Genomic DNA, 24,363 nt, shown 5'->3' on the forward strand with positions numbered 1-24,363 from the left:
AAACCTGGGTTCAGTTTTAATACCATGTTGATTTTTATTATCTGTCAAGATTTTCAATAAATTGCCACTAATTGGGGATCAAACCCAATCTTTTTTAATGATTTACACAAAACTCTCTCTAATCCAGCCCCAGCAGTTCCTTCCACATTAACAATGCGCACTGCCCTGTATTCATTTTCCTGCTTCTCCCCCAGACCCTGAAGTATTTGTAGTAAGAGTTCCCCCTGGAGTTCCAAATCTGTATCTCTTTTCAGGGTTCATGTGGTGCTTAAAATGTGTCTTTTTGTTTGTGGGAGCAGGCAGAGGGGCTAGAATTCCAAATGATTCTACAAAGCTCCGTTCAGTAGTATCCCTGTGAAGCCTTTCTGCCACCACGCTTTCTTCCTCTCCATCAATGAAGTTACAAAATTACGTAATTTTTTTCTGCCCTCTGTACCAGTTCCAGGCCAAGTATTATTAGAGCTTGATGCAAAAGAAAACATTATTAATACTGATCCCATCCTTATTTAAAATTTGGGTATTTGGTTTATCGAGGATTTTTGCATGAATTTTGACTTTTTAAAATATTCTTTCAAAATGTTATTTATCTTGCTTATTGAGTTTTTTAGTGCCTCAAATATTTTTGTGCCTGAGGTTAGTGCTCATTCATATCACCCTAGTCTCGGCTCTATACTATACTGTTGTATCACTTACTACACTCCATAGTGATTTGTCCACACATCTACCATCACTACCTGACTGTGACCACCTATAAGGAAATAAAACAGTTTTGTTTCCTTTGTACATCTAAACATCAGCATGGTGTCCAACATTACCCAGGAGCCCATCCAGGAAAGATGAATAAAAACCAAATAAGAAAAAGAAAAAGAATCAAAATTCTTCAGTCTTTAAGGAACAAAATCTTCCACAAGGAAGAAAATATCTAATCTAAGTGGAGAAACGTTATTTAAGAAAACCTTAATTTGAGGCGAGCCTTGAGCTAAAAGTAATTAAGCAATGGCACTAAACTCAGTTTTACCCCCATAAATATCTGTTTGTGGCACAAACTATCCAGTGTATCTGTTCCATATGCTTGTATTTAGGCTACATGAGGACCAGAGAATATTAAAATGGGAAGAAATCTTAGATATTTTCTCATCCCACTTTCCTGTTATAAATAGGAAACAAAGCCTAGGGAGTTTAAATGTCTTGTCTAAAACCACACTAGTGGGTGTCAAAACTTGAAGTCAGTTCACTCATTTCTCTACCTGGTGCTTTTCCCTTAGAGGGTATTCACAAATCTAGAAAAGGGGGCATTGGAAAGTAGGGATTTTTTCCCAAGTCAGACAGAATTACCAGTTCATGGATAAAATAAATAAGAATTATTTTATGTATTGCTTGAAACACAATCACTGCTAAAGTCGGGTGATGGGAAAATGACCCTTTAAACCCTTTCCAGCTCTTATCTTTGTCACTAAATTTTCTCTGATTCATTTCCTTCTGTAAAAGAGGGTGACTACTCTCTACCTACTCCAATTCAGGATGGGTGAGGTCTAATTTAAAATACACATTATTCACATACTCTGTATATGCACAAATGCAAGTTATTTTTAACTGTGGATTAATCATGTAAATATATTATTATACCTAGTCATGCCTGGAGGAAATTAAAAGTAATGACATAGCACTTATTGTCCAACTTGCAGTTGAAAGCTAGAATGTAGATCTTGGTGCTGAATGAAACAATTCTGAATTATATATTTAAAAAAAATAGAGACATGCAAAGGTAGTCTTCTCAGTCAGAATCCTTCTTCACAAATTGCCAGGACTTTGAGTTCTCATAACTCTAATGAAATTTTCTAAGGGTGAAAACTTGCAAGTCACAAGTGTTACAATTAATGTAGCTCTGAGTTATTAGAAAGATAGAAATGATGACCAAAATATGAAAGAATTTAGCCTTGAATTAATTTGATGGAATTCATTGGGGAAAAAATAAACTATGAATTATTATTATTATTACTAATAACATTGGGTGCTAATAAAACACTTCCTTTTTCTACTAATGGTTAGATTTTCTGGTCAATTTCTTCAAATTAACAATTAAGAATCCATGGCTAGCCCTGGCTGGTGTGGCTCTGTAGATTGAGTGCAAACCAAAAAGTTGCTGGTTCTATTCCCTGTGAGGGCACATTCCTGGGTTGCAGGCCAGATCCCCTGTAGGGTGCACACAAGAGGCAACCAACATTGATGTTTTTCTCCCTCTCTTTTTCCCTTCCTTAATACATGAATAAAATCTTAAAAAATAAAAGAATTCTTGGTTAATTTTTCCCTTTCTCTTTATTTGGTCACTTGATTTACTTAAAATCTTCTTCATGTACAAAAATAAGAAAAATACTATGAGTTCATTTGCATCTCTGGTCTACAATTCCAAAATCATTTATTTTTATCCCTTCAACATCTATAAAACTTATAAGGGGAGAATTTATTTTTAAAAATTGAAGACAATGAAATACTTGTTAAAAATTGGCCAATAAATAAGCAAGGAGTATATTCCTCACCAAAGCAATAAGGTCCTTTCATTAGAACAAAGAACAATCATAACTTCCAACAACAATTTCAATTATTGTTCTCAAGGCTAGCAATCTATTCACATTCATGAGATAATGTTTGATAAGCTTTTTGTATAAATATTCTTTATTAAATATATATATTTATATAAATTTTACTGGGCCTCATATTACAGATGTCAATTTGTAAATGAGGGATTTGGATTGGGTGATTTTGAAAGCATAATTCAGCCCTAAAACTGTGATTATTCTAGGAATTACCTGGAGAGATGACCAGGAAGGAATTCTCAGATATGACTCACAATATTTGGCATTTAAACACATTACAGGTCTCAGACAAAACCACTCCAAATAATTCAATAATTGAAAAACTAATGCCAATTAATACAATTGCCTTTCTAAAAAATTAGAGCTCCTGTTTGCAAAGTGGCCATTTCTCTCAAAATTTTCCCCAAAACTTCCAGAACACATTCATCCACAAAACCCAGGTGAGAGAGAGAAGTATAAAATAAAAATCTGGAAGCAATGCAACAAAAAATCAACCTAGATTTAGCAGCATAAGAGAGCTGCTTGAAATTCAATTAACTTGTTATGTCTACCTAATGAAAAAGAAAAGTTAGCACATGAAAATCTTGATAAACTGTATTAATGGAGTTAGTGGCATCCTACCCCTTGGCTACGGGTTTTGGGGTTTGTTTTTTTTTTCTGTACTCCATTCCTTTGCTGCTGCTCTTTTAATTCTGAAAAGCTCACCTCATTTACGAAACTGTGCAAACCTTTCCCCAAATAAACATGAAACCGTCCAGAAATACAGAATTATGGACACAAAACCTCTCCAGAAGTTTAGCATCTCACTAGCTAATACATTTCACCAGATCTATGTTGGGGAAAAGCATTTAAAAAGGCTTCATATTGAGTTCTTAATTCTCATGATTCTGCGATTCTGATCACATTTCAGACAGGTAATCTATAAGTTCTTACAGCGCCTAGAATTCTACTTTCAGGCACAAAGTGCTTTTCACTTAGAAAAATTGATACCACATTTTCATTATATTTTGATGTCAATCGCTGAAGTTGTACTAATGTGTACTTATCTCAAAAGTGGCTATGTGAACAATATACCTGTTATCTCTATCTGTATAGGAGACAAATATTTTAAATATGTTTACAGACTCTAAATAATTTTTCTCCATTAAAGAATGCAGTGGCTTCTGCTAGTTTATGGTTCATTAGCATGCACTGACTGTTCTATCGAAGTAATATCGCAGGTAATGCTGAAGGAGCTTTCCTAGAGAGACAATGTCTAGCATAGTGTCTGGGACACAGTAGGCTCTGAATAAACATATGTTGAAAAAACACATAACTGAATGAACTACTATCAAAATAATTCATACAATGAGTTAAACTTTGGCTCAAAGCACAAATTTTCAAGTCAACTGTTAAGTCTTGTTTGGCCATCGTGCCAGGGAACATATTTTCCCTAGCCTCTATTTCTTTTCAATGAAGCAGAGGTTTCACTCCATTGGTCAGCATTTGTTTTCTTCCAGTTTCCTTTTAAAAATGTTTCATTTAACGGGAAAAGTTCTTTTCTTGCAGATACTAGGCAAGAGGGTCTCCAAAGGTCACCAGATATAATGTCTGCTAAACAATTCTGATTAAGGGCAATGCCACTGGGAAATTTAGGGTGGTTGGTTGATCTTCATAGTGTATATTTAAAAATGTCATAGTTTGTTTTCAAATTTCAGTACATAAATATGCACCACATATTTCTAATAGCCCTATTTCTCTTGTCTCAACTTTCCAAGATGGTCTGTATTCTGTCTAATTTGAATGCAGAATTGATTCTATTTAAATCATTTTCTGAAATGAAAATTGGCTCATTTTCTCTTCACTGAGGAATTAATTAACTCTCCCAATAACTGGCTTGAATTTTTTAAATGGAAAAATTATATAGCATTTTTATTTTAGCAAAGAATAATTGTTTATCTTTAAAAACATTTAAAAAGACATTTTGCATTAAGTTCATCATATTTTAGGAAACTACTATAGCAAAAAATTTACATCAGACTTTCTGATTTCTCCATGGTGTCCTTAGATAAATAAACAACCCAATATACCATGTTAAATGCCCCGAATGTCACTGGAAAGAGGATGCGAGCATATTTGTCTATTTTACTTGTGCCAGATCCAGAAGGTGGTGGAGCAGAGGGAGGAGCGGTGGCCGACAACTTCCCAGAAGCCCCTACGGTATTAACTGTGGTCTTAATTCGCCCCAGTCTTGATCCGAACACATGTTGGGTAAAAGCAGATCCAGTTGAAGCTTGCCGGGGCACATACCCAGTTCTACTAGGAGTAGAAAAAGAAGCAGATGGAAGTGCTCTTGCAGCAGATATAGTTTCAGCTGCATTTGCATGGCTGAACGGGTTTGGACTGGAAGCTAAGTAAGACTGAGATGTGGCTTCAGAAGATCCTTGGACAACCATGGAAGATCTGTTCGAATGGTTTCCTACCTCGGTTTTGATGCCAATGTCAGACTCAGAGTGAACCAAGGCATTTGTTCTTTTCCTCATGTTCTGATTGGCATTTGTGTTCTGAAAAAGGCATAATAAAAATTGCATTGGTATGTCATTTTATGGAGATGTATACAAAATCTAAATGTATCAAATAATTAAAATGAGCTGTGCTCATAAAATAAACATTTACTAATATGCTACATTCTCTTGTTTTGATGTAAAAGCTTACCAAAAAGAAAGTGTACATATTTGAAATGCTGAATCAAAATTTTTTAATTTCAAAATGCTATCCATTCTTATAAGTAGAAGTTAAATCTATTAAAAAAATTAGGCTTTTAGGAGTATAAACTACAGTTACACTTGACTTTATTTTAAGGGTTTATGATGACAGCAGTACAGTTCAGTTTTATTATAAATAATATTCTGGGATATGTTGTATACATTTCAGTGAGCTTTGTATATGTTTGCTTTATAAACAGGAAGGATATTCTTGTGTGTGGATTAACAATAATAATAACCACCCATATGTGCATGACATTCCTAAAAAATCCAAAAGCTTTCATTTCCAGATTCCTGGGATTTATTTTCATAATCTTATATAGGCAATTATACACATTGTTATAAATCTAGAAATCCTAATGCATTTCAGATTTTTACCACAATAGTGAAAAAAACAAAAGAAAATAGATTGTAAATAAAATGTTGTCCCAGACATATAAACAGCATCACCGTATCATTGTATGCATATCTGAGTTCAAATTATTTACCTATAAAAATGTTTAACTTAACATGGAATTCAATATTTTCCATCAAGTTATGTTATGTGTAGAATAAGACTATATTAAAGGCAGATGCATGAAAAATATTAAAATTAATTCTCCTTGTATTTTGACAAGCACAATAAACAACTGTGTGGCCAACTATAGATTGTCCATACTAATGAAAGAAAGCAACTGATCAAATGATTCCCCAAATAATCATGTTTGTCCTTAGATAATAGTTTGATTTTTTTTTGCAAAAACTTCTGCTTTGTAATTATGCTCATCCTAAGTCAAATTAAGGGTATATAGTAATCACTTTGTCTGCCTTCTCCACCTATCATTTTATGAAATACATGACAGGGGAGGAGATGCAGAAGTTGAGGAGAGAGGGAGGGAGAAGAACACAAGTGTGTGATTATAAGAAGGCAGTCTACAGGAAAGTTCACAGATAATATTAATACAATTGAGAGTTTACAGAGAAATACTTCTTCTACAAATATCTTTTCTCAATATCACACACATCGAGCAGGTTGAAAGTGTTCGATCCATACATATGTTTGTGAATTATGACTTCAAGTTTTCTGAGAAAGAAAATAAGCCTCACCAAAATGAGAGGGTCTGAGAGGTTTAGAGAGTGTTCTTTCTGTCAGCCTGGAGTATTGTTCTAAGTAGGTGGTAGTTGAACTCATAAGCAATTGTAGTCTAACATATGGCACCTAATTTAAGTGGAGACAATTTAAACCAAAATTGACATCAACCTAAAAGTTAAAACCATTATTTACCCTGAATTTCACTCTACAAAGCACAAGTAAACAACACTTAACTAATCCTCAGGGTTTGAGTCCTTTTTTACAGAAAAGGAGAATCATTAATTGATTACCATTAACTCTAAAATGTAACACACATGGTGAAGAATATAAAGAAGTGTATGGTATAGTCACAACATCTAAATAAATCTTATACTGTCATTGGTAAGATAAAATGAATACCCACACACGATACAATAAAATATAACAACTAGACTGAAAAGAGAAGGGAAGAGAGTGAAATTGCACAAGCAAGAGAGAAATACATATTTTAAACTATAATCAGATATTTGCATACTGCTTTTTTCCACCAAAAGTTAAGTCATCCATAGTCTTTAGAAATCCTTCTTTTTCCTAAGCATAAATTCTAAGAATTGGAGACTTCTGTTTCTGGCCGAAATGGAGCAACAGAGACTGAATTTACTCTCCTGCATGAAATGACTAAGAAAACTAGACAAAATATGTTAAAAAAAACCCTATTTTTGAAAATCCTGATTATTCGACAACATAGTACCAGAATCACTGACAGACCCCTGAAATCAAAGGGCTAGAGTTGACAGGGAAAGGTAACAGAGAAGTATATGCCAAAAAACATAATGAGCTCCAAAAATTTGAAGAGTCCTATTGAATATTTTGCTAAGTACAAATCAGATATTAAGTGTGGGGTAACTACCAAAGGCTTTGAAAAGAACCACCTGAAAGGATTAGAAGCAGTATCTGGCATACACAAAGCCAGGATAGTGCATGTTTCTACCAGCCAGACTGGAAAACCTCAACATTCATATAGCATTTTGGAGAGTACTTAGAAGCACTTTGCAAGGTAAAGCTGATCTATTCCTGCCTGAGGAATCTTAAAAGTTGAATAAAAACGGCACCAATTCATCCTCCCTCTCCACATTTATGCCCCTTTTTATATGAGTTGCCTCTTCTTTCCCATCAAGAGATGGAGCCTATTTCCCTACAGGCTTCCTTATGACTTTCTTTGGCCAACAGTATGTGGTAGAACTGATGGTTTGCCATGTCTGAGTCTTAGTCTTACAAGTCCTTGCTTGCTTCCACTCTCAGAACTCTGCCACCAACACTAGAACAAACTTAGGCTAAGCTGATGGAGAAATCTTTTGGAGCAGAATCAGTTATCCTAGTGAGGTTGTCCTGAAGCCAACAGCTAGCTGACCACTAGATGTGTCAGTTTGTCCCAGCTAAGGGACAATGAACTGTCCAGCCAGGCCTAACCAAGATCAACAGAACTCATAGAGTTGAAAGCAAAAATAAATTATTGTATTCTATTTAAGTTTTGTAATTGTTTGTTATGCAGCATTTTTGTGGCACTAGATAACATATCTAGACCAGTTAAATCAAGAGTCCTAAAGGAAGTATTCCCAAACCTTTTATAAGAAGTTCCCCAGACATTCTGGGATAATTAGAAGGCTGGCATGTCAAGAATTCATTGAAGACCATTAGGGGGCCCCATTGCCTAACTCCACATGCCAGTTAAAGAACCATGATATTTTGCCCTTCTCAATTCCAGTCTTAAAGAATAACAATATTTTAAAACACGGAAAGTTTTTAGTGATCAACTTATTCCAGTTCCTCATTTATGGTAGGAAAAACTACGAGCAGAAAGATTATGACTGGCTGGAAGTTATACATTGTTACATGGAGTATTCTGCCATGTTATACAGGCTCTTCATGCATAAATGTGGAGGAGGCATTAAAGAACTTAATAAACGAATTCTACCTATTTGAGTCACTCAAGTGTTTGTAATAGTCAATTATATTGTAAAAATTATTCAAGACTTGGAAGTCAGCAATGAGTACTGCATGTTTATTCAATGTTATAATGAAGCATTATTTAACAAGTCCGTGCAAGGATTATTAAGTCTCTAGGAGAACTTACTTGAGTTTGATTTTGCTACTTAATATTGGATTTGAGCCTTAACACTGTGAAGTTACCAAGTTATGTATTAATTTGTAGGTTACTGTCCAGTAGAAAAGACCACCAAAAGTTATGATTTTGTTGTCCTGTAGGGTTTTAAACACTTCTGTATTTAACCTAGAGACCTCATCCTGATATTCCCTTTTTTAAAAAGTTACTTGTATCTATTACTCAGAAAGATTTTAAACCAGTTTTACCATTTAAGTGGTTCCCTCATTAATTAATGAGCTGAACAAAACTTTTGATTTACATCTATTCCATATTTATATGCCATGTTTTCAAAGATTTGAAAATTATACTCTGACAACATCTACAACTAGACAAATTATAAATATCAAATAAATGTAAGAATAGACTTAAAGAAAATGCCTGGAGAAAAAAGTAATCCCAAGTAAAAAGAGACAGGATCAGTCTATGGTGACTGAAGAAAAAGAATCAATGAAGGAAGAGGATGAAAATGGAGAGAGTGTGGGGAGATCCAAGATAGTGGAGGAGTAAGTAGATGCTACTCTAATCTCCTCCCAGGACCAATCTGGAATTACAACTAAATTGTAGAGAAAGCATCCTAATAACCAAGTGAACACTAGCTGGAGGGAAGTCTTATAACCAAGGGCATACAGAAGAAACCACTTCACCACAACATAACTAGTAGGGAGTGTGGAGATGCAAGAGGGCTAGCTGGGCTCCCATGGGTGGCAGCTGAAGATAAGGAGGGATATTTTAGCAGCCAGGAGGTTCCCCAGAGAAGTGTTCAGTCTAAACCATAAGCTGGACTCCCCAGCCTACAGCACCAGAGCCAGAAGGGAATTCAGACAACATCCAGCTGTGAAAAGCAACAGGAATTTTCTCTGTCAGACAGAGACAGCTGTAGGCACACAGAGCCTGTTAAAGAGCCGATGCACAAAATTTCATTTGCAGCTATTTATCCTGGGCTTTGGCAGAGGAGCGGCAGAATGTACTAGAGGTGCTTGAGGAGAGTCTGGGTTTGGTGGCTATTGAGAGAGAACTGAGGGAATAGTTGACAGGATCTCTGTGCTGAGTCATTTCCCATACTGCAGGAGCCATCTTTCTCAGGAAGGTCACTCCTCTCCAAGTGGCATCAGCTTGAGGAAAAGAAAGAGCTCCATCTCCAGGAATTACTCTGCCCTAGCCTGCAGTCCTTAAGCCAGGCTGCAGATTATTGCTTGATTATATTAACAGCTAATCAGGCCAATGACTGATTAGTTTAACACCTAAGGCCAAAAATACAAAGAAGCAGCCAATATGAGAAGACAAATAAACATACCCCAAATGAAAAAAAACAAAAGAATTCTCCAGAAGAACTAGATGAAATGGAAGCAAGCAATTTATCAGATAGGGAGTTTAGGGTAATGATAATGAGGATACTCAAATGCATGAAAGAAGACATAGAAACCATAAAAAAAGGACCAGTCAGAAATAAAGAATGCAATATCTGAAATTAATAATGCACTGGAAGGAATAAACAGTAGGTTAGAAGAAGTATAGGATCGCATCAGTGTTTAGTAAGACAAGGTAGAAAAAAAAACACCTAGACAGAGCAGCAAAAAGAAAAAAATTAAAAATGAGGAGAGCCTAAGAAACATTTTGGACAACATGAAGCAGAATAACATCCATATCATGGGAATACCAAAAGGAGAAAACAGCAAACAAGGGATTGAGAATTTATTTGAAGGAATAATGACCAAAACTTCCCTAATCTGGTGAAAGAAAAAGACACACAAGTCCAGGAAGCTCAGAGAACTCCACACAAGTTAGACCCAAAGAGGCCTACACCAAGACACATCATAATTAAAATGACAAGAGTTTAGGGCAAGGAGTGAATCCTGAAAGTAGCAGCAAGAGAAAAGCAGGTAGTTACTTACAAGGGAGCACCAATCAGACTGTGATCTGATTATTCATCAGCAACATTTCAGGCCAGTAGGAAGTGGCATGAAATATTCAAGATGATGAAAAACAAGGACCTGCAACCAAGGCTACTTTACCCAGCAAGGCTATCATTTAAAATTGAAGGAGAAATGAGGAGCTTCCCAAACAAGAAAAAACGAAAGGAGCTTGTTAACACCATAACAGTACTGCAACAAATGTTAAAGAACTGGCTTTAAGAAAAAGAAGAAAAAGAGAAAGGAGAAAAAACAGAGCAAAAACAGTCTAATAAAATGGCACTACATACATACCTATCAATAATCACCTTAAATGTACATGGCTTAAAATGCTTTAACCAAAAGACATAGGGTAACTGAATGGATAAAGAAATAAGGCCCATATATATGTTGCCTCCAAGAGACACATCTCAGATCAAAAGATGCACACTGAATAAAAGTAAAGGGATGGAAAAAGATATTTCATGCAAATGGAAAAGAAAAGAAAGCTGGGGTAGCAGTAATCATATCTGACAAAAAGGACTTTAAAACCAAGGCTATAGTAAGAGACAAAGAAGCACACTACACAATAATAAAGACAACAGTCCAACAACATGATATAACCCTAGTAAACATTTATGCACCCAACATAGGAGCACCCAAATATGTAAAACAAATCTTGATGGATATAAAAGGAGAGATTGACAGAAATACAGTAATAGTCGGGAGTTTTAACACACCATTGACTTCAATGGATAGATCTCCCAGACAGAAGATCAACAAGGAGACAGCAACCTCAAACAAGACACTAGATCAAATGGATTTAATTGATATCTTCAGAATATTTCATCCCAAAGCAGTGGAATACACATACTTTTCAAGTGCCCATGAAACATTTTCTAGGATAGACCACATTAGGACACAAAGCTAGTCACAATAAATTTAAAAAGATTGAAATCATTTCAAGCATATTCTTTGACTACAATGCTATGAAACTAGAAATCAATTACAACAAGAATACTGAAAAACATTCAAAGACATGGAATCTAAATAACATGTTGTTAAACAATGAATGAGTCAACAAGATCAAGGAAGAAATCAAAAGATACCTTGAAACTAATGAACATTAGGACATAACAATCCTAAATCTGTGGGACACTGGGAAAACAATCTTAAGAGAGAAATTTATAGTATTACAGGCCTACCTCAAAACAAACAAACAGCTCAAATAAACAGTCTAACTTCATGCTTAAAAAACTTGAAGAAGAACAACAAACAAAGCCCAAAGAAAGCAGGAGGGAATAATAATGATCAAAGCAGAAATAAATGAAATAGAGGATAAAAAATAATATAAAAGATCAATGAATCCAAGAGCTAGTTCTTAAAAAGATAAACAAGACTGACAAAACTTTAACCAAATTCATCAAGAAAAAAAAGAGAATGGGCCCAGATAAGTAAAATCAGAAATGAAAGAAGAGAAATAACAACTAACAGCAAAGAAATACAAAGGATTGTAAGAAAATATTATGAACAACTACATGCCAACAAGCTGGACAACCTGGATGAAATGGATAATTCCTAGAAACATATAATCTTCCAAAACTAGATCAGGAAGTATCAGAGAATCTGAACAGACAGGTTACAACTAGTGAAATTGAATCAGTAATCAAAAAACTCCCAACAAATGCAAGCCCTGGACTAGATGGCTTCAGAGGGGAATACTATCAAACATTGCAAGAAGAACTAACACCTCTGCTTCTCAAACTATTTCATAAAATTCAAAAGGAGGGAAGGCTCCTAAACTCATTTTATGAAGCCAGAATTATCTTAATTCCAAAACCAGATAAAGACACTACAAAGAAAGAAAGAAAGTTATAGGCCAATAGCTCTGATGAACATAGATGCTAAAATCCTCAACAAAATATTAGCAAACTGAATATAGCAATGCATCAAAAAGATCATACACCATGTTCAAGATGGATTCATCCCAGGGATGCAAGGTTGGTACATTTGCAAATCAATTAATGTGATTCACCACAAATCACAAATCAAAATCACAAAACAAAATGAAGGATAAAAACCACATGATCATCTTAATAGATTCAGAAAAAGCATTTGATAAAATCCAGTACCCACATATGATCAAAACTGTCAGCAAAGTGTGAATACATGGATCAAACCTAAACATAATGAAGGACATATATGACAAGCCCATTGCCAGCATCATACTCAATGGGCAAAAAATACCAACACTCCCCTTAAGATCAGGAACAAGACAGGGATGTCCTCTTTCATGTCTCTTATTCAACATAGTATTGGAAGTCCTAGCCACAGTGATCAGACAAAAAGAAGAAATAAAAGGTGTCCAAACTGGAAAGGAACTAATCAAACTATCTTTATTCACAGATGACATGATTCTGTATATAGAAAGCCTCAAAGATTCCACCAAGAAACTACTATAAATCAATGTAGCAGGATACAGAATTAATATCCAGAAATCAGTTGCATTTTTACGTGCTAATGACAAACTAACAGAAATGGTAATCAAGAAAACAATCCCATTCACATTGCTTCAAAAAGAATAAAATACCTAGGATAAACCTAACCCAAGGATGTAAAAGACCTATACTCAGAAAATTATAAGACACTGAAGAAACAAACTGAAGAAGGCACAAATAAATGGAATCACATACTGTATTCATGGACAGGAAGAATTAATATAATTAAAATATCCATACTACGCAAAGCAATCTATAGATTTAATGAAATTCCTATCAAAAGTCCAATGACATATTTCACAGAACAAGAACAAATATTTCAAGCATTTATATGGAACCACAAAAGGTCCCACATAGCAACAGCAATCCTGAGAAAGAACAAAGTTGGAGGTGTCATGCTACCTAATGTCAAACTGTAGTATAAGGCCATAATAATCAAAACAGCATGGTACTGGCATAAACACAGACTCATAGATCAATGGAATAGAATAGGAAACCCAGAAATAAACCTACAACTTTATGGTCAATTACTATTGGACAGAGGAAGTAAACACATACAATGGGCTAAAGATAATTTATTCAATAAATGGTGTTGGGAAAATTGAACAGGTACATGCAGAAAAAAATGAAACCAGACCACCTTCTCACACCACAAACAAGAAAAAATTCACAATGGATCGAAGACTTAAATGTTAGACCTGAAATCATAGAAATATTAGAAGGAAACATAAGCAACAAGATTTTGGACCTTGCTTGTAGACATTTTTTTTATCAGCTATATCTCCCCAGGTAAGGGAAACAAAAGAAAAAAAGAGAAACAAATGAGACTTCATCAAACTAAAAAAAATTTTGCACAACAAACAAAATCACCAACAAAATAAAAGGACAACGCACAGAATGGTAGAACATATTTGCCAATACATCTGATAAGGGGTTAATATCCAAATTTTATGAAGTACTTACAAAACTCAACAGTGAAAAAACAAACCACCCAATTAAAAAATGGGCAAAAGACCTCAATAGAAATTTCTCCAAAGAGGATATACAGATGGCCAATAGACAGACATATGAAAAGATGCTCAATGTCACTAATCATCAGAGAAATGCAAATTAAAACCACAGCGAGATATCATCCCACACTTGTCAGAATAGCTATCATCAAGAAATCAACAAGCAACAAGTGCTGGCAAGAATGAGGATAAAGGGGCACACTTCTGTATTGTTTGTGGGAATGCAGACTGGTGCAGCCACTGTGGAAAGCATTATGGAGAAACCTCAAAAAATTAAAAAGAGATCTGCCTTCTGCCCTGGCAATCCTACTTCTGGGAATATATCTGAAGGAACCCAAAACACTAATTTGAAAGAACACAAACACCCCTATGTTCATTGCAGTATTATTTACAATCTCCAATATATGAAAGCAGCCTAAGTGTCCATCAATTATTGAGTGGATAAAACAACTATGGGACATTTACACAGTAGAATACTACCTGGTTATTAAAAAGAAAATTTTATCCTTTGCAACAGCATGGATGGACCTGGAGAACATCACACTAAGTAAAATAAGCCAGCCAGAGAAAGACAAATACCATATATACCATATGTAGAATATAATGAACAAACAACCAACAATGAAAATGGGAACAGGATCAAAGATGGAGAACAGGAGGACAACTAGTAATAGAGGGAGGGTAGGAGGTGGGGGATTGTGCAAAAAGGAAAAAAGGACTCATGGACATGGACAACAGTGTGGTGGTTGCTGGGGGAGAAGGGTATTAGGTGACTGAAAGGTAATCTAAAGAAAGTACAATAAAAGCATTTTTAAAAAAGAATATGGAGGGAACAGTATGAAGTGCACCACTGGGATTACCAACCGAAAACAAAGATCAAATCCTCTTATTTCCAGTTTAAAATTACCAGCAAATTTTTACAGCATAAAGACTATCTTTTTAATCATTGTAGGGTAATGAGCACAGCAGGCACCTACTCCATTTTTAAATAAATTAAAATGAAATGGATATAGTACAGAATCAAGATTTTTTTAATTAAGGAAATGAAAGAGGAAATGTAAAAAAAAACTTTCAAAGAAACTAAATGGTAATGGAAAAATACAACGAAAAGTCAAGAATAAAAATTTAAAAAAAAACACACCTTTCTATTTGATCTCCAGATTGCTATTTCTTTGTTTATGGGACAGATATCTAGACTGTTGTAGATAGTGTCTAGGGCACAAAACTTATCTTGACTCAATCCCAAGTGGGCCTAAGAGTACCTACAAAGTCTCTCAATACTCTATATAGCATAACTTATAAAAAAAGTAGAGTAGAATTAGTCTGATTTGAGGCTTAAATCTTTGCTCTTTGCCAAGCAGCCAAATAATACTCCAGTTATTTTGCACTGATGTCTAAAGGTCTACTAGGTAAAGAATCTGTCATTTTCCATGGTGATGAACCACAAAAAGATTAAGAAATCTGCTGACCTATCTGGCAGAGGACTCACGAGGAATAATATTCACACAGCCTTTGAGTTTTGAAACCACTAATGCATCAGTGAAAGTGATGTTATGTTTCATGCAGAATGCAGAGATGCCCCATCGATATTCTGCAGACACGCAGTGGTGACAAACAAGAAAAGTACCTCAGCCTCAGCCTCATTTGAATTTTAAAAAATTATTTAGTTTGAAATCATTTTGTCATTAGTCACAATAGCCTGGAGCAAGGAAACTGGTGGGATAGAGATGCGAGGTGGCAGATTCAAACACTACCAACAAATTAAAGCAGCAATAGGCAAACAGGAGCAAATCCAAGCAATTCGTCAATTATGACTGCGATCTGACACAATTTCTAAAGGATTATTATCAACTGCAAAGAAGAAAATTCATCTACACTTATTATTCAAGCCACAACGAGATAGAGTGACTAACACGAGTTTGTAGAATACAAGCTACATTTATATTGCTCAGTTGAGAAGGTAATGAAGTTTAATAAAATGTAGCTCAACTCTTCTAAATTAAAAACAAACAAGGCTAATAATGAACAGGTTTATCTTCTAGAATATCAATGAGTCACATACAAAAAAATTCAATAATGTAAAGACATTTATTCAAGGCTATTTTGACAGGGCTTCCGGGGTTAGCCACACATCTTATTTGATGAGGAAATAAACAAGGTGGGGCAGCTGAAACCACATCCCAAAGTAATGATTTACTGAGGACTATCAGCGTGTTTAAAAACACAGAAGTGAAAAACACCGTCTCAAAAAAAACATGCTAAATATTTCATAAATTGTTACCAGGGGACTCTATCATACATTAAACAACAAAATGCAGTCATGAAAATGCTGATTTCCCTATTTATTGTATTCCATTTCCTCCCAATGTTAGCCTCTAATTCAATGTTTGTATTTCCACAAGCTATAGAAATATCACTTTCGCTATCAGGCACTGAAATAAGAAATTTATGTCTTCAATTTGGAATTACCAGAGAACAAAAGTCTTAAAGAGTTCATTCATTTCCTACTTGCATATTTAGAAGCTGAAATGTAAAATACTAGGATTTCTTGAAGATATGGGATTTTGTGGTTAATTATGTTACAGGGATTCCTAGTGCTTTCTTTTGTCAGGGCATTATATATTAAATATGTGTCTCTAGCAAAAGAAATCTCTTTGTCAGAGACTTCACTAGTCAGAGCTGAAGTTCGAAATTTGATCAAGTGGACTTGACCTGAGTGCTACCTGGATTTACACCCACCATTCCTGCCAACATAACCCTGGAGAGGGGAGAGGGCAAAGGACACACCACTCACTTTCTCCAAATGCAAACACTAAGCTGGATGATTCTTTTCTTGCTCCATTTTGAAAAACAGCATCGTAGTTATTCTAAGCATTTATAGGAATAAATACTTGGAGTTAGTTAGAAACTTAGTCTCAGGCTTTCTGTGCAGGAAACCTTACTCATCATTTATGCTATTACTTACTAGTGGTCTCGGTTCAGAAATTGCAAAACATTGGCTAAATGGTTAGGATCGTGGGTCCCCAAATTGGAAAGACTCAAATACTGAATTTTCTATTTATTAGCCATGACATATTTGGCAAGTATTTAACCTCTTGACACCTTAAAGTCCTTGCTAAAATAGAAGTAATAATGAATAAAGATAATAAATGTACAAACTGAATACAATGTCCAGCACATAGTAGGCATCAAATGAATATTATACAGAAATAATCCAGCAGAGGACAAATATTAAGATTAAGGCCCCAAAAGGAAAAAGCGTATTACTCATAAATCATTACAGGAACAAAATTTTAGAAGACATTTTTTATATATCTATTAAAATATGGGCTTCATTCCAAATAATAATAAAAGTAGAGAACCACTGAAACCAAAGACAGTCTGTGGTGAAAGCAACCACAAAAAGGATATTAATAGCTGAAAATAGAAATAATTATTAGTAAATACAAAATGCAAATATTTGAGGAAATACAAAATGTAATAGCAAAATCAAAATACATACTGAACATGGTAAAGGTGGCAATTAACACCAGAGCAAATCCTGTAACTTAAAGTGTAAGACAAACATAAAATGCCCTTCTATGAAGAAAATAGCAACAGCAAAATCAGCAACAGGAGTTAACTTTTACTGAGTGGTTCTTCTGTACCTGACACCCAGCTAACGTGCTTTTAGCCAGTGAGCCACCGCGCCCACACGCCATGCTCCATGGAGGAAAAATGAGAGCCATAGTATCTCAATGTCCAAACACACAATGGGGGTTATATAAGAAGGGCATTTTGCTCATTATTATATCAGATTACCAGTCCATCTCTGTGACTTTTCTGGCTATCAGTGAAGTCTAGAACTGGCGATCAGGAAAATAACAAAGACTGGAAGAACTGATGTCGTCCAAGGTACAGGATGATATTCACTCCCCATTATACTATGAAAAGACATGCCTAGAATATTGGCTCATGGTTAAAAATTTGGCAAACCCAGTTTGGCTGACACACTTTCTAAACATATTGGAATATTAAAAAGAATTGTATATGTGAAGATATTTGTCTGGCATTATGGTGTCACTCTTCTCTAATCTCTTATTTCAATCACAGTAATCAAAATTACTTTCTTCCACATACAAATTGAAAGCAGAAAATGAGGCAATGAAGGGCATCAAACTGGGCATAGTAGAAAGCAACAAATGTCAAGAAGACAAAAAAATCAAAATGTTAAGAGGTTTTAATCACTGCTATAGACTGAACTGTGTACCTTCAAAATTCATACATTGGAGTCCCAATGCCTCCTACCTCCATGTGACTGCATTGAAGATAGGATCTTCAAGGAAGTGATTAAGTTTAAATGAGGACGTCATGAGGATGGAGCCCTAATCAGAGAGAACTGGTATATTCATGACAGTGGAATACATCAGAGAGCACTTCTCTGTGTCATATAGGGACACAGCAAGAAGGCCACCATCTGCAAGTAAGGAAAAGAGCCCTCACCAGAGTCCACACCTGCTACAACTTTATGAAAACTTGAGCCTGAATTTGCTAACCTCTGAAACAATAAGAAAATACATTTTGGCTCTTTAATCCATCCAATCTATGTTATTGTTACGGCAGCCTTAACAAACTTAGACAATAGTCTAACTAGGGTAAAAATAAATTTAGAAGATATATTTTAAAATACTGTTGCATTAACTAACCTTTTCACAAGGAAAAAAGAAACAAAACCTAAACAAACGTGCAACTTTCTCTTTTCAGGTATTTTCTCATTGTTTCTACTCTGCTCTGTCCTCTCTTCCCCACTGAGGGACTATATTTTCCTTGTAACCAAAGCCTAGGTAGAGTCAAGATAAAAGACAGGCAGAAACTGAGATGCTTTGGGCAAGAATTAAGCATTGATTTATTTATAATATTTTTAGTTGTCTTTGATCAGTGGAAATGCTTTTATATCCACTAGGGGCATCTACAGCCTCTGCCTAAATTGTCCAAATTGCCTGGATATAACAACCTTCCAGGATGCCTCGAGTTACTCTCAGTTTCTCTGCACATTCCAGTTTGGACTTAGCTCCAGATCCTTCTTTAACTACCTAATATTTTTCCCTAAATATTTTTTCCTTTATGTGTAACTTGTGTGTGTTCATATGTGAATGTGTGTACATGTGTTATGGATTTCAGAGCATGTATTTATTTAAATATTGGAGAAAAGTAATTGATACAATTTATAACTTTTCAATTTATATTAAAAATATTTTAATTCTAAGCCCTGGCTGGCGTAGTTCAGTCACGGGCTGCGAACCAAAGCATCACAGGTTCAATTCCCAGTCAGGGCACATGCCTGGGTTGCAAGCCACGGCCCCCAGCAACCACACATTGATGTTTCTCTCTCTCTCTTTCTCCCTCCCTTCCTTCTCTAAAAAAATAAATAAATAAAATCTTTAAAAATATATTTTAATTTTTAAAAATAGTGTTAATATATATGTAGGTATCTGATAAAATATCATAAAAGAAATCTTACTAGGTTTTTAAAATTCCTAATTTAGGTGGCTAAATAAATTCATTTTCTTAAATCAACCGCATTGTATGGAAATGAGTTTTTCAGTTTCAAAACATTCTGAAAATTACATTTAAACTTAGCAAACTCTTGTACAATGTTTTTCTTCTTAACATAGACTTGATATGATGTGATCATAATGAAATTGTGCTATGATAAATAGCTATCCAGAAAGATTTAGATCCACGCCAACATTATAGGAGGCTGGCACAGCAAGTAATCTGAGTCACAGTTTTATCTGCATCAGCAAAGGCAACAGGGGTACTGTCTAAAAAGCAATAATTTATCAAGACCAGATCCTCAGTATATTTCTGCTGGGAAGAAGATTTCACAGTCCAAACATCATCAGCCATAATCCCTTGTAAAATCTTAGCTATGCAGCAGAAGGAAGTCTTTGATGAGCCAAGAACCTCACTTAAAGCAGTCTAAGTTACTTTGGAATATTTGCTAGTAATTGCTTACTGAATCAAAACATTTATAATACCTTTAATAGATTTATTTTTAGAGGAAGAAAGCTCACATCCTATGTTTTGCCTCTTGTTGGAAGTAATAGAAGGTCCACAATTAAACTTATAACCCATGAAGGACTCACTGAAGACATTGATTCACCCAACTAAATCATTCATTCGCAAATATGTATTGAGTGTTCAACCTTTAACTTATTTTGCTGGGCATTGGGAGTGCAGAGAAGAAACACAGTTCTTGAAATTTCTTGCAAGAATTATAAAAGTTATAATAATCAATAAATGCTATAAAGCAAAACTGGAGAAGTTAAGGAGTACATTACCTAGCCTGACGGCTAGGAAAGCCTGTTTGTGGAAGCAGCATGTGATCTGCAACTATTAGGAACAGGCAACTCAGTCTTAAGCAGGTGAAAGAACTGCTGGGAAAGAGCAGCATCTGGTAGTAGTGGGCATGGTTTTCAAAGACTTCTCTCAGTGGTATAAAGATAAGGAAGGCCAATAATCTGTGTCAATTAAAATTTGAGATCTCTTTAGGATGTTCTAAATCTGCCTTTTCTCATCTCTCTCTTATTTTCTTTTGAAATGGGCAGTTAAGTCAAAGCTCTACATCCAGGGACTACTCTAACATAATTAATGTCCGATACTCGCACTTGCCAGGCAGAAATCTTGAATCTATCTCTACAATTTATTGAACACTTACTGTAGACCAAGCACTACACTAAATGGTTTCCACAAATAGCCTCACATATTTCTTGCAACCACCAATGGGATATTATTGATATTCTAATTTTTCCAATGAGGATACTGAAGCCTACAAAAGTTGGATACTTCTCCAAAGGTCAGATAATTAAAATGAATTAGCCCTGGCTGGCGTAACTCAGTGGATTGAGCGTGGGCTTCGAACCAAAGTGTCGCAGGTTCAATTCCCAGTCAGGGTACATGCCTGGGTTGCAGGCCATGACCCCCAGCAACCACACATTGATGTTTCTCTCTCTCTCTTTCTCCCTCCCTTCCCTCTCTAAAAATAAATAAATAAAATCTTTAAAAAATGAATTAGCATCATGACTTGAATCCCAAATCCATACTTTAACCACTTCAAGAGGCTGTTTGTAATAGCAAATACATGTGTTAAAGGGACTGAAAGAACACAGAAAAGCATTTACCTGAAATATATACATAACAATCCAAACCAAGTAAGTAACATTTACAAACATTTTAATTTTTCAGAATAAAATCAAATTTGGATTTGATTTATTAAGTTTCTATTATAACCTAAAAACTATATTATTCTCTCAGTCATATTATCTCATACATACACATGAAAAAACCTTCTGGTTAATCCTTCCTTTCCAGTATAAGTGAAAACTGCTCTAGAGTTTTTCTAGATTGTTCTTGCTCCAATTAATTTTAATATTCTTCCTATTGGGGGGGGTGCTTGGTTGTCCTATGTGCTTATAACTATTAGTTTTTTTCCTAACTATGTTCTACATTCAGGCATAAATATTTACAGATAAGCCTACATTAGATCATTTATTCTACAGAAAATTTTATTTTAATAAGAAATACAATCCAGCTGAGCAAACTTCTTTGATTGAAGAAACCTATTCAAGTTGTTTTAAAAATGAATCAACATCACCAGTCAAATCTGCATTTTTTATACGATAAAAAATATTTTTAGGATGTTCTTCTGTTGGAGGGAAACTGTGCCCAAACTTTCATTTATAAATTTCCCCTCAAGTTTGAATATAAGCCTTCAAATATGTTTTAAAATTGACCATTCAAATCGATGGCAAACCTTAAACATTTTTCCCTTGATGTATAGGACTGTGCAATTTCAACTTTAGTTGTAACCCAGGAAAAGTATCAATGTAAGCACTAGCTTTTGATTTTGACTTGAGAATGATTCTTAAATATGTAACTATCTATAAATAATTAATGTTATTGAAGTCCAACAATGCATGTGCCAAATTATACGTAATATAAACCTGTGTACACATGTGCACACAGCAGAAGAGGACTCCTTAAGCCACCTGTTGGGTAAGCTCTGATATTTTTAACCAATTCCCTTCTCCACTCTTTACAAATGGAAGCACAGTCAATTGGTATAAAGCCTATGCTGAATTATCCTGTTTAAACAATTCATTACAAATCTACTCAATCTACAGTAAAACAGCACATAAAGTCAGCAGAACAAATTGATATTCTACCATGACACAGGTTGGTGGCTCTTATATTGTCAAATAGACAAGGCTCCAAAGAGCTGAAGCCGGTTTGGTTTCTCTCCAGGAAGTAATTTGACTTGTCCTGAGGACTAGTACTTTGTTATCAGCTGTAGTTTCCAATGGGGCATTATCAAAGCCATTCAACATTTAACAAGGCCCTCAAGCTGAAACAGCTGTTCGTCCAAAGCGAAATTGTTAAAACTTTATCTGAGCCTAGATAATCTTACTTGAGCAAGAAAAAAAGGTATGAGACTAATTTGCATGTTGTACCACTTTAAAACAAGAAAGCCAATTTTGCACTTCAGTAAAGGCAGATTGCAAATTTAGCATGAATTGAACCAGTAGCTGAGTTGCAATTTATGGCAAGTGGCTCATGAGCACATTAATGTACATCACCAAGATAACTGCTTCAGCCAAGCAGACCAGAAACTGGGAGACACAAATATCTGCTTAGAAACAAGGGAAATCTGCCCTCTGTACAAATCTACAAACAAATCTTATAACCCAAAGCTACCAAATACCTATCTTCATCATTATTCTTATGTATCAGTATATTAGTAGTTAAAAAAATAAAATCAGAGCTATAGGTTCTGAAATCATACTGATTCAAGATTTTGACTCTGCTAAATACTGGCTATGAGACTTTGAAGAAATTATTTAGCCTCTCTGCGCTTCAGATGTCTCTCAGGTAAAACAAAGATAATACAAGTAACTACTTCTTAGAGTTATTTATGGAGTTGTGTCTGTAAGGTGTGCAACAGACTACCTAGAATACAGTAAGTAATCCATAGTTGTTATATATTATCATATTGTTGTCATTTCATATTCTAAGACAGATGTGGAGATAAGTCTCTGAGAGGTAAAATATTCCTATGTAAGTTCCCATAAATTCTATAATCAGATATTCAATGTATTTTTCAACAGAAATAAATGTTAAAGGAAGCCTGTAACTGTCCATCTCAGAAAATGTTGGAAATATGTGGGAACCCGACATGTTTTGTTTTGTTCAAAATTCATCTCCTTCTCCATTCCTAGGAGAAGATAGTCTGCTCCGTTTCTTGGAGCAATGCTAAGCACTAACAGAAACCTAACTTGCCCAGATTTGCCAGTTGAGGAAGAGATAATTAAGGACTCCAATTTAAAACCTTTCCTTCTGGGCTGATGGATGCTTAAAGAGAGGAATAAAACCAGGAATCCTATAGGTACTGTTCTACTTAAGTATATTAGCAATTTTGAATATGTTTGCACTGTCTCAACATATTGTGTACTTAAATTTCTGTCAGTTTATAAAGAAGCAAATGAAATATCATCTCCACCAGTTCCTTGAACTTGGACCCCTTCCAGCTGCTATTCTCTAACACTGTAAGTGTGAGGGGGAATTGTCTACACATACTCTCCCCATTTCCTCATTTGTCATTTATTCTTCAACACATTGTTCTTTTATTTCCCTTTCCATCTTTCTCTTGAAACTCTTTGTGGATTGATTATTCCAATAGGCTCTTTTTAAAATCTGATTTACATATGGTCATAGCATAAGCCACCACTATTGATCATTTCTTTCTTCTTTAAAGTTTTTCCCACAAATTCCACAGTCTAGTGCTGTTCACCTTATCTTTCTCAGTCTCCAGTGTGGGATGCTTCTCTTCTACCTAACCTTAAATGTTATCTTTCCATTGGGTTCAACTCTTATACATCTCAATTTTCTCAGTCTTCACATAAACAAACCATCCAGTGGCTTGAATTACCATCTTTATTTCAATATCACAAACTCAATGTTTACTTCCCAAATTTGTCTCCATCCTGGAGACCCATATGTCTAGTACATCATTCAGATACACTAGAGGGAAACAAAACTTTTACTTTGTTCAGTCACCCATCCACCCATTTATTTATTCAATTATTCAACAACTGTGTAGTAAGAGCCTATTTATATGTCAGGTACCGATCTTAGTTCTGATGATACAGAAGTGGGGAAAAGCCCCAAATTTCTACCCTTACGACACAGGCTTGCCCCTATTCAAAGTCTAATATATGTACAGATATATTTATATTCAATGAAACAATATCTTTATCCAAATAAATATATCCCTCCTGCTGTACGTTAGATCTTTGACACCAGCACACTATCCTGCTACCTTTCCAAGCCACACAACTTCAGCAATTCTTACTTCCATCTTCTTTACTCTTTTCC

General features: G+C 35.1%; 1 protein-coding gene across 2 annotated transcripts in view; it reads right to left on the minus strand.

Annotated features, from left to right (window-relative positions):
• Positions 1–24,363, minus strand: part of GABRA4 (gamma-aminobutyric acid type A receptor subunit alpha4) — a 184,793-nt gene that overhangs the window by 113,240 nt on the left and 47,190 nt on the right. Inside the window, exon 9 of one of the 2 annotated variants that reach the window (XM_045834608.1) lies at positions 2,274–5,137. The exons of the other annotated variant lie outside the window; for it this stretch is intronic. Within the exon in view, the coding sequence (XP_045690564.1) occupies positions 4,604–5,137 (534 nt within the window). The 3' untranslated portion in view covers positions 2,274–4,603. Of the gene's footprint in view, positions 1–2,273; positions 5,138–24,363 lie in introns of those variants that run through there. 2 annotated transcript variants of the gene reach the window in all.

Source organism: Phyllostomus hastatus, unplaced genomic scaffold (assembly GCF_019186645.2).
Source record: "Phyllostomus hastatus isolate PE091 unplaced genomic scaffold, TTU_PhHast_1.1 phas_contig_196, whole genome shotgun sequence".
NCBI classification, from domain to species: Eukaryota; Metazoa; Chordata; class Mammalia; order Chiroptera; family Phyllostomidae; genus Phyllostomus; species Phyllostomus hastatus.